Source organism: Salvelinus alpinus, chromosome 9 (genome assembly GCF_045679555.1).
Source record: "Salvelinus alpinus chromosome 9, SLU_Salpinus.1, whole genome shotgun sequence".
Classification (NCBI taxonomy): Eukaryota; Metazoa; Chordata; class Actinopteri; order Salmoniformes; family Salmonidae; genus Salvelinus; species Salvelinus alpinus.
In genome coordinates, this window is record NC_092094.1 from 65,549,505 (window position 1) to 65,561,725 (window position 12,221).

Consider the following 12,221-nt stretch of genomic DNA (forward strand, 5'->3'; position numbering starts at 1 on the left):
AATACAAATACTGACCCTTGGATGGTGTCAGAGTGAGGAAAGGCTGTTTCAATTATAAACAGAAGTGACCAGCTTACAGGTCAAGAGTGTAGCAGAGATATAAACAATGAAACCAAGGCATTATGGTGAATGAGAACAGGTCCTATCCAGCCTTGAATGCGAAGCTGGTTTACAGATGGACAGAGTGAAAGGCGGACAAAAACTAAAAAAGACAAAGGTGATATAAATGAGTATACAAGGATACAAGAGGAGGTCATGAGTTGCATCCGATATGTTACTAGTACTGGGTTGGACTAAAAGCCTGCAAATCCACTGTGGGTTCTCAGGACCCCACAGTGAAGAACACTGACTGAACTAGCTAGCTTAAGAGAGAACTTCAGACTTGAACCCACCTCCTGTGTCAAAGTCCACGTCCTCCTCCTCCACCACGCTAACAAAATGTCCGCCACGGGGGGCAAGCGGGGGATCGCTGCTCTCTCCCCTGTTGTTGGGGAACACCTCCAGGACCGTGTGCTCCGGTTGAGGGACCACCTGGGGGGCTTGGGCCTGGGGCTGGAGCTGCTGCTGTTGTTTCACGTCCTCCAGAGGGGGCTGGTGGGGCTGGTTCCTGGGCTCGGGCTCCAGGGCTGGGAACTTGGCTGGGTACTCCCCTGGACCCAACGGACCGGATGCTGAAGGTGGCTTGCCATGGTTGTCATGTTCACGATACTGGGGGTCAGAGGTTAAAGGAAGGTCACCTCCATAGGGCTGCAGGCGGGCTTGACCCGGGAGGGCGCTATGGTCCAAGTGTGAGGGCTGGAGGATCTCTGGGATAGTGGGGGATTGGAAGTCGGGGTCGGCGATGGGTGGATAGTCCTCGTCGGGTTCTTCTTCTTCGAAGGTTTTGTGGTTCTCTATCTCTGGGTACTCTGCAGTGGTGCTGTCATCGCCCTCCTGGCCTCTAGGACGTGGCGTGGCGAGAGCACCACCCACAGCGGCGGGCACAACATTCTCGAAGGAGTAGCGGTTGCCGATGTGGAAGAGCCACACACCAGGTACGCCAGTATTGCCAACCCTGAGAAAAGAAAGAAAACGAGAAGAAGCATCTTTCTGCATTTCAGGAGAAGGAATCTGCATGTACTATCTATCTTGCTACGAAGTCCTTACATAAGGTCTCTGTAAAATAAGTGCCAAAACAGTTGGAACACTAAAAACCTTTCATAACAGACCCCAGCTTTATAACCTCAGGTAAGCTTTTCAATATACAGTTGAATTTGGAAGTTTACATACACCTTAGCCAAATACATTTAAACTCAGTTTTTCACAATTCCTGACATTTAATCTAAGCAAAAAAAAAAGTTAGCATCACCACTTTATTTTAAGAATGTGAAATGTCAGAATAATAGTGGAGAGAATGATTTATTTCAGCTTTTATTGCTTTCATCACATTCCCAGTGGGTCAGAAGTTTACATACACTCAATTATTATTTGGTAGCATTGCCTTTAAATTGTTTAACTTGGGTCAAACATTTCGGGTAGCCTTCCACAAGCTTCCCACAATAAGTTGGGTGAATTTTGGCCCATTCCTCCTGACAGAGCTGGTGTAACTGAGTCAGGGTTGTAAGGCCTCCTTGCTCACACACACTTTTTCAGTTCTGCCCACAAATATGGGATTGAAGTCAGGGCTTTGTGATGGCCACTCCAATACCCTGACTTTGTTGTCCTTAAGCCATTTTGCCACAACTTTTGAAGTATGCTTGGGGTCATTGTGCATTTGGAAGACCATTTGCAACCAAGCTTTAACTTCCTGACGATTGTCTTGAGATGTTGCTTCAATATTTCCACATAATTTCCCATCCTCATGATACCGTCTATTTTGTGAAGTGCACCAGTCCCTCCTGCAGCAAAACAACCCCACAACATAAAGCTGCCAACCCTGTGCTTCACGGTTGGGATGGTGTGCTTCACGGTTGGGATGGTGTTCTTCGGCTTACAAGCCTCCTCCTTTTTAATCCAAACATAACGATGGTGATTATGGCCAAACAGTTCTATTTTTGTTTCATCAGACCAGAGGACATTTCTCCAAGAAGTACGATCTTTGTCCCCATGTGCAGTTGCAAACCGTAGTCTGGCTTTTTTATGGAGTTTTTGGAGCAGTGGCTTCTTCCTTGCTGAGCGGCCTTTCAGGTTATGTTGATATAGGACTCGTTTTACTGTGGATATAGATACTTTTGTACCTGTTTCCTCCAGAATCTTCACAAGGTGCTTTGCTGTTGTTCTGGGATTGATTTGCACTTCTCGCACCAAAGTCAGTTAATCTCTAGGAGACAGAACGCGTCTCCTTCCTGAGCGGTATGACGGCTGTGTGGTCCCATGGTGTTTATACTTGCGTACTATTGTTTGTACAGATGACTGTGGTACCTCTAGGCGTTTGGAAATTGCTCCCAAGGATGAATCAGACTTGTGGAGGTCTGCAATTTTTGGTCTTGGCTGATTTCTTTTGATTTTCACATGATGTCAAGCAAAGAGGCACTGAGTTTGAAGGTAGGCCTTGAAATACATCCACAGGTACACCTCCAATTGACTCAAATGATGTCAATTAGCCTACCAGAAGCTTCTAAAGCCATGGCATCATTTTATGGATTTTCCAAGCTGTTTAAAGGCACAGTCAACTTAGTGTATGTAAACTTCTGACCCACTGAAATTGTGATACAGTAAATTATAAGTGAAATAATCTGTCTGGAAATAATTGTTTGGAAAATTACAAAGTAGATGATCTAACTGACTTGCCAAAACTATAGTTTGTTTACAATAAATTTGTGGAGTGGTTGAAAAACGAGTCTTAATGACTCCAACCTAAGTGTATGTAAACTTCCGACTTCAACTGTAACTAACTCTATGTTTGAGGCTTATGCCATAAGAAGTAGTGATGTCCTGTACTTACTGGTAGAGGTTCTTTAGACTCTGCTCATTGCTGGTGACGCTGTAGTAGGGTCCCTCCATCCGAGAAAATATAAAGGACACTTCTCCCCTGCTAAAGCCAACTCTAGCCGGCAGCTCAATTTCCACATTGTAGGACTCTTTAGGGCGCGTCCCAAAGAAATGCAGTCCGTCCTCGGGGTAGAGGAAGAGGGCATAGGAGTCATTCTCATCGTAGGCCACCACCGCCTGGAACGTGTTCAACTACAGAGGAGATAAGAGGGTGGAGTAAGTGCACTGTTCGCACAAAGCCCTTTTAGTTTGCAGTCTTGCATTCTACAGTTTCATTGGAAATGTTTTGCATGGCATTTACTGTACATGGAATTTGAAGACGCTTTAATTTCAAGTGACTAGATAACAGCAGTATTTTTCCTAATTACATGGAGTAGCCAGCCAAATAGAAAATGTAGCCAGACAGAGTTCTCCGAGCTCGGGGTGTCCGGGGTGCCATGCCCCCCCTACGTAATTTTTTGCTAAACGAGCTCTATTTTGGTGGCCTCTGGTACATTCTAATGCTTGATTCCATCTGAAATACAAAGCTAAATTATTGAACAGTTTAAAACTTCTTGTCAATACGGGGGCGCTGTTTTCACTTTGGAAAAAATCGTGCCCAAATGAAACGGCCTCGTACTCTGTTCTAGATCATACAATATGCATATTATTATTACTATTGGATAGAAAACACTCTCAAGTTTCTAAAACTGTTTGAATTATATCTGTGAGTAAAACAGAACTCATTTGGCAGCAAACTTCCATACAGGAAGTGAAAGATCTGAAAAACAAGGCTTTGTTTCAGGGCCTGCCTATTCAACTGGCTTTTATTTATCGATATGCATGCACTTCATACGCCTTCCACTAGATGTCAACAGGCAGTGGAAGGTGGAATGGGGTGTCTAGCTTGATCTGAGGCCGAACAAGAGCTTTTGGAGTGACAGGTCCGGTATTTTCTTTGTCTTCGACGGCGCGCGAGGGACCTCGACATTGTCTTCTGAAAAGCGTTCGGTATAAACGGCGAATATCTCCGGCTCTGATTTTATTTGATACATATGATAATAACATCATAAAGTAGGTTTTTTCAACCGAGTTTTGTCAGTTGATTCAACGTTTATTGGGACTTTTGGAGTTTTCCATTCTTTGCGCCAAGAGAGGATGGGAATGTTAGCAACCTTGGCTAGCATTGTGGCGCGAATTCGACAGAAGAAATGGACATTCTAAAACCAAACAACGATTTATTCTGGAAAAAGGACTCCTTGTACAACATTCTGATGGAAGCTCAGCAAAAGTAAGACAACATTTATGATGTTATTTCGTATTTCTGTGTAATATGTTGATGTCTATTCTCCGCCGTGTTGGTGAGCACTGTCTCACAATAACCCAAGCTGTATGTTGTGGTAAAGTTATTTTTAAAAATCTAACACAGCGGTTGCATTAAGAACCAGTGTATCTTTCATTTGCCATACAACACGTATTTTTATGTAAAGTTTATGATGAGTTCTTTGGTCAGATTAGGTGAGTGTCCAAAATATCTCCGGACATTCTGGGGAAATGTTGCTACGTATTCACAATGTATAACCACGATTTGCAGCTCTAAATATGCACATTTTCGAACAAAACATAAATGTATTGTATAACATGATGTTATAAGACTGTCATCTGATGAAGTTGTCCACAGGTTAGTGATTAATTGTATATCTATTGCTGTTTTTTGCAAAAGCTACCTTTGCGGTGAATAAATGCGTTTGTGTGTTTGGCTATTGTGGTAAGCTAATATAATTCTATATTGTGTTTTCGCTGTAAAACACTTAAAAAATCGGAAATATTGGCTGGATTCACAAGATGTTTATCTTTCATTTGCTGTACACCATGTATTTTTCATAAATGTTTTATGATGAGTATTTATGTATTTCACGTTGCTCTCTGTAATTATTCTGGCTGCTTTGGTTTAGTTTTTCCAGGTTTAAAATTGTTTAACTTTTTTTTCCAGGTTTTCGCTCTCAAAACCACGTTTTTAATAGCAAAACAACCAAATTGAGGTCTGGGAAAAATATGATTTTTTGTTATTTTCTTTATGTAGTTACCCTTCAATTCAAGTGTGAACCTACCAAGAGGCTGTTGTTTAGCTGTGTTTTTGTAGCGCACATGTGAAGGTAGAGTTTGCAAAACAAACAAAAAATTGATGCAAATAATCATGATATCATTCTGCCAGGTAAGCATAGGCTACATTGTAGTTAACATTTAATTTAGGTTTTTGGGAAAGCCTTTCCATGTGCAAGAGGACAGTTTTCGTTAGCATCATGCTAACGGTCCACTAAGTTGTTGATGGGCACCCCGCACACACACAGGGGCATTCTCATGGGAAAAGTACCTGGCTGTTTACCCGACGGCCGGCGCTTAGGGAGAACATTGGAACAGAATTAAAAACGTGTATTTTGGACTCCCGTTGACATCAATGTATGATTCACACAAAAGTTGACATTTTGTGTGGAAGTCTCAAGTAGGGATTTAACAGTGAAACAAAAAAACGGTGGTAAGCACAGTGGTAGCATTATCTGTTTCATAACAGAAGTGTTTAGAATCCAGAATCAAAAAGCCACACTTCTTAAAGAGCCGACTGAAAGTGATCAGAGCTTCAATCAAACTTTGCAACAGCTCTTTCCAAGTACAGTATAGAACAGTGCACTGGATTCCATTTCTCGTCCTCTGCCTATTAGTGCCCAGGGAACAGGCAGTCATCCTCTAACATTTTAACACTCACTCCCCATGTTTAAACTTCACACCACTCACCCCCCCTACCCCCCACTCCAAAATGTTGACCGAATATCATTCCTGTCCTCCAACTTTTACAGGAGCGTCACCGTTTTTACAAGCCGGGGTTTCTCACCAAATGTGCCCCACCCCCCCGGAAACATTTCTCCCCCCATGCCCTTTATGGACTTTTTTAAAAGGCTCCTCTTCCCCCTCCAAGCTGGTTTTCACACCCTTTTTAAAGAGGTCCAGCGCACCACTAAAAGGCTTAAAAGACCATAATTAAATGTGTAGCGGGCTTGTGAGGGGACCCGCTCTTGATGTCGTGTCTCGTGCAATTTGTTATTATTACAAGCAGTGTGGTTTTCTGAGCCGTTTAATTAAATGTGTGGGAAGTGTGGGAACACGAAAACTTCAAGAGAGCGGCTGAGTGGGGGTTACGTCTTAAACCGTCGAAGAGGAGAAGACAACTTCTCGATGGCCACACACAGTTTACAGACCTAGACTGATATAGTTTGGGAATGAGAGCAAATGGTGATAGAGGCCCATATCTCACCCAGCGTGGTATTTTCAACTTTGAGGACAGAGACACCCCCCCAACCTCTCTTATCTCTCCCTAGACCTGTATGAAATCCCCCCCCCCCCCCCCAGCTCTAGTAATCCAAGAAGCTATCCCAGAGCAGAGCTATCACCTTCATCACCACTGTCACAGTAAAAACAACCCCCTCCTCCACCCTCATTCCCCCATTCCAGACCCCAGAGACAATCATGCATCTGGTTCAGAGAGAGAGGGAGCGAGAATAGAGAGAGAGATGTGAGAGAAAGAGAGAGAGAGAGACAGAGAAATAGTGAGAATAGCAAGAGACAGAAAGACAAGAGACAGACAAGAGAGAAAGACCCTCAGGCTTACTAATTCCACAGCCCCCCCGACCTACCCCCACTCCCCCCCCCCCCCCCCGCCTCAGAAAAGTTCCCTAATTACAAGAGCACACTGCCTCGGAGCAGCTTTAGAAAACAAGCCCATATACAAGATTGTTCAAAGATGTTATTGTAAATTACTCTTCCCACGTGTGGCTATAGGACGGGGACAAGCTTAGATGGGGGGGTGGCAGGCATACATTTGGGGGAAGGGGGTGTTGGATTTGATGTGGAGGTAGGGGACTGGTAATGGAGACACTGTGCCAAACCTGATGAGATGAAAGCACCCAGACCCTCTCATTGTTGAGATTTGCTCCAAATACTCAAGGTTTAGAGCAGACTTCCACCACTGCATGTTTGCTCAAGGGCTAACACTTCAACAGACCTCCAACAATCTCCACCCCCCCGCACACCCACCACCAACCCCAACCCCAGCAGGGGAGGTAGGGAGGTAGGGAGATGGACATCTGGAGCTGGGGGTGGTTGCAGAGGCTTGGATGAGCTGGAGAGGTGGTAGGCTGGAGAGCTGTGTTGTTCCAAGAGATAAAGCCATTCCAATCCCAAAGGAAAACACAGAGGGATCATCCAGAGGTTTTTCCTTTCCCCTTGAAATGTCGCTTCCCCTCCTCCTCCGAACGAAGTGAAACACACGGGCTGGCACACTCTCTTCTTCCCCTCCACGTTCGGTCAAGCGGAAACATCGTAAATAACCAAAAGCCAGAGGAAGAGCGTGTGCTTTTACTGTAGAGTCCAACTCCTACACACACAGGCGCACGGAAAACAAGCACGCACAAACACACACAAAAACACACACACTTCATTAATACTGTCTATGAAAGATGTTCAAGGAGTGTATTCTTGGTCATGTCACAGCAACACTTGAACTGGAGACCACCACAAGGATCTGTTGGGTGAGTCAGTGATGACTAGGGGCCAGTCTGGGATCGGAGCACACAAACACACAAACACACAGAGACACACCAGACGTCTCCCAGACCCTCTTGAGGTGGGTGTGTGTGAGAGAGGAATGGCAAAAATGCCACAAGACAGATGCCGTTGTTTGTTTGTTGCCAGGTTTTGAGGCAGCGTCCGCAGCTGCAGACGAGCAGGCTGCCAACCAGTCCATTAGGCATTTCCAACGATATGGGAACTCACACACACACACAGAGACGGACAGATGGACAGACACACAGGGACGGACAGATGGACAGACACACAGGGACGGACAGAGAAGAACACACATACACACACCCACACACACAGGGTTGCCAGACAGGTCTGCTAATTTTACAGCCCGCTTTCATGTTCTCTTAGACCAATGTAATAAAATGTGGGGACAGATTGTGGTTTAGGGGGACAAAATCTGGTTTTGGCACGAATACCCCCTGAACGTGATCCAACAGAAACAGAACAGTAAAGGCCTCTAATCAACAAGCTGTAAGGTTTTGATTCAGATTGTTTGGTTTATTCTGGTGTCTGGAGGAAAGAGAGGGTGGAACTCATGTTCCCTTGCACTTAGAGACTTCAACAAGAAGGGAGGTGGTTCCAAGGAGGACTCTTGTTAAGGGCAAGAGCAGAGGCGTCCCCAGAACTAATAAATAACAAAAGACAATATTTCCAGTGTGCCTTCACAGCTGTCTGTTCTCTCTCACTGAGAGAGAGAGAAGGCGTGGGCCCTGGTCCAACAGAAAAAGCCTATTCATTCACGCGCATTAGAATCACTAGGCGACACTGAATATTATGGCTGTTCAGTTCAAGTCAGTGGGACTTTCCTCATTACACACATGTGCACGCACGCATGTACGCACGCGCACACAGAAATCTGAAGTCAATCCATTTCAACCCCCTCATAGCGAACAACCAGTCACTCTTAATACCCCCAAGTTTGTTTGTATCCTACCTGTGGGTAGTGACTGAACACACTAAGCTTTTCATGGCGGGATGGAACAAAAGCTGTTTGGCATCGCGGTACTGCCCCGGCTGGAAAGGGGACCCTTTTAAAACGTCATTATCTGAGCCCCGGCTGAAAGATAGAACGCGTAACGTTTCTCCAGGTTCCACGAGTCCATGAATTAGCAGCTGAAGGGAAAATCTTGGTATTTTTCATTGAAAGGTATTGCATTATTGGTGTACCGTGTCTAGGGACAACACTTTCGCAAACATTACCCTCGTGCTTAGCGAACATGTCAGTTAATCCAATTGACCCTTTGCTAAAACCCCGCCCCCATTCTAACCGCTGGCAAAATCCCCTCACAATGATTTCCTACTGTGTTTTTAATACACAATGAAATGAAACACAAATGACCCCTTGCTAATCACGAAGTGGTAGACTGTCATTACAATTGCTTCACGGGAACCTGGTAAAATGACGTTTGTAGTGTGGGTAGCCACTGAATGGCTCTGAATCAGCAAGCAGTCAAAGCTATAACCACTTTTGGAGCTAACTAGTGCTCTCAAATTGTAACCTGATGTCGACAGCAGATGGGAGTTGTATTCAAAACTGCTAACTTTGCTAGCTAATATACATTTGGAGAAAACAAGTTATATTAAGTGGCTAGCTAGCTAGCGTAAGCAACGTTTGGTGGTCAATGAGACTGCAAGATCGCTAACCAGCTGAGCTAGCAAACAACGTAACAAAAGTATAACTTCAGATTCGAAAAATACTCCATCAAGACACTTCATTTCAGGAATTACAGTAGCAAGTACTACTGGTGCACTGTTCAATTATTTAGTTATTTTTTTAAGAAAAGTCTCCGTTTTGCTATAGCCCTCACTGTCTTTCATGCAATTTAAACATGAGCCTGTGAGCTTTTCCGAGGCGTCGGTCTCTACAACAGTTGCTATCCATTGGAGCGCTGCAATTGGTTGCCCAAAATCCCGGGGCGGGGATTAGCGAAGGTTCAATTATAAATGGGATAGGTGAAATCTAGGTTTGTATTCTGTGAATATGTCTATCCAGGACCTTATAGATTCTAGAACAAGCAACCCTAAGAGCTATCAGTGTGATGCACAAGCCACTATAGACTGTCTGTGCGATTTGAATCCAATACATTTAATACATTAATTTATGAAGTAAAGCCCAAGCATTATGATAATGACTGTTAGCACTAGCAGCGGCAGTCTCACACTGCTCCCCTATTAGAAAGCACAAGCCTCTCCATTGAGCAGGGGGCAAGAGTATGGTTTCTCCCCATAGACTTATATCAAGTGTTTTTATAGTGAAAGGTAACACTCCACAGAGGCTCTATAGAGAATAAGACTCTGACACATCTGATCGGATTCTAGGATCTTGGCACAGTCAGAGTAGAGGAGATGTTATCTGATTAAACCAAGCTGCTTTCTAAATTTTTGTCCAGAAATATGCACTCTTCACGATAAGTTACATGCCTAATGGAGGGTTTGAGAGACTTTCACTTAACATGTTTTTCTGTGAGTAATACATGAAGATGATGCCATAGAAATATAATTACTTGAACATTGACTTGAATGGGAATGTCCATTCTAGTAGTTCTATTTATATGGGTAATATTTAATATGATGACTTGATCCCTAAAAGACTGTGAGGGTGGGAGAGAGATGCCCAGTCGCCCTTGGGGGTAGGAGGGGGACGAAGGGTAGAGGGATGGAGGGGGGACGAGTTGAAGTGGACGGCTGATGACCTGGATTGATGACCTCTGGCCAGTGACCAAAGGTCAAGAGGCAGTTTAGGGATGAGGGAGAGCCAAATCCCTAAGGGGAGGGGGGGAGGTAGTCATATATACTTAGTAACTCCATACAGGCTACAGACTCAGCTACAGAGAGACAGACAGACAAACGGACCGATAGAAAGACAGACAAACAAAATGATAGACAGACAGACCAAAGGACTGACCGACAGACAGTCAGATGGCCAGCCAGGCGCACAGACAGACAGCTAGTCATACAGGCAGACTCACCCTATCGGATGGCCCGGTGGCACGCGTCACCTCCTCATAGGCGGCAACGTTCTCCCAGGTGGCGATGACGGCGTGCGTGGGTGTGAATTGGCCGCCGGGGAAGCCCCGGTGCACCTCCTGCGCCACCCGGTTGAGAAGGGCGGGCGACTCGGTGACTCGGTAGTAGATGGCGCCCTTCCCCTTGCTGGTGTCGATGTCTGCCAGGAAGGGGGCGATGACGGGGAAGTCGGTGGGGAAGCCATCGTCCACGTACTGCTTCTCCATAGGCAGGTCCTGGGCTGAGATGATGCCATTGGTTGCCACCTGGAGAAGAAAGAATGGGGAAAGAGTGCAGTGTGGGAAATAGGAATGAGTGCTGAATAGCAAATCAACCCCTAATTTAACCAGGGAGGTCACATTGAGATTGACATCTATTTTTATCAAGTGAGTCCTGGCCCCTAGGCACTCCTGTAGATCTGAAATTGTTTACTGAATGGATACAATACAGCAAAAAAATGTCATCCAGCCTATCATAAGGCGAGCTGAAGTAATTACAGATAGCTTATCCAATCCTTCCGAGTTAGAGGAAGCCTTAGGGGTTTGGAGTTAGGGATGAGGGGCAATTTGGAATTCAACATTTATTGCTCCAACGGCCAAAGGGAAGACCTCTCAAGAAGTGTGTTAGACTTGGTGATATTACAGCTGTTGTAAGGGTTACCAGATCCTACAAAGGACTTTTTTTCACCTTGGTGTCAAAAACATGCACTTTACCTCAACTGGTGGGTGTCAGTAAAAAAAAAATTAAAATAATGTTTCTTTGAAAGAAAAAATTACTCCAGTCTGAACTTAAACCTGGTACAAAGGTGTGTAGAAATGCTCATGAATTTACATTTTTTTTTAAATAATTTAATCTCTGAACAATTTTTCTTAAATCACAGTGTTTTCAATATAGGGCTATTTGCAGCACTATTTTGGTTGATTTTGTGGTCTCGCAGTGAGTTTATTGACATTCTTCATCAAGAATATGGGCAAAAATCTATTATTGTCAATGAAAGAGATGGGAATGTTGTCATGTAATAGCTACACTTACTATTAATATAGCATTAAAAATAGTTTTCCCGATTGTATTTTGTCGATTCTTTTCCGCGATGCGAATATTGGGTCGCGGCTGAGACAACCTGGTTCCCGAGACAAAACCAGTTGAAAACCACTGCTAACTGATAATTGTTTTCAAAAGAGACAAATATATATATTTGAGTCGAGTTGTCTGGCGAATTGTGTCTTGATATTTCCATGCTCTGATGCCCTGAGAAAAGTTACAATGTGTAAAATACATTTCCTCAGATCATTTATTTAGTTGAAAACAAGTTTATTCTGACATGCAGCACTAAATATTGTTGTACTACATTTAATTTAAAATGTTAGTTTTACAACTCTTTCGCGGACCCCGAATGGATTCTAACAAGTGATCTATTGATATGAGTAAATGGGTGATTTTCCCAAGGGAGTTAAACTCTGACAACATAGCGACTCAATGGTCACAGATTCCTAAGAGTAATTTAAAGGAAAGATTCACCCATTTTGAATGTCATATCGTCTTTGTGCATCTCTGAGCGATGTTTCATCGATTCCTGGGATCATTTCAGTTGTTCATGTGTATATCTGAGATATTCGCAATTTAAGAAG

At 44.1% G+C, this 12,221-nt stretch overlaps 1 protein-coding gene across 2 annotated transcripts in view; it reads right to left on the bottom strand.

Moving 5' to 3' along the window:
- nid2a (nidogen 2a (osteonidogen)) overlaps nucleotides 1-12,221 on the bottom strand; it is a 110,123-nt gene that overhangs the window by 96,932 nt on the left and 970 nt on the right. For both annotated transcript variants that reach the window (XM_071326978.1, XM_071326977.1), the window contains exons 2-4: nucleotides 10,557-10,859; nucleotides 2,924-3,162; nucleotides 393-1,054 (exon numbers count right to left, since the gene is read on the bottom strand). In XM_071326978.1, coding sequence (XP_071183079.1) covers nucleotides 393-1,054; nucleotides 2,924-3,162; nucleotides 10,557-10,859 — 1,204 coding nt within the window. The remainder of the gene's footprint in view (nucleotides 1-392; nucleotides 1,055-2,923; nucleotides 3,163-10,556; nucleotides 10,860-12,221) is intronic.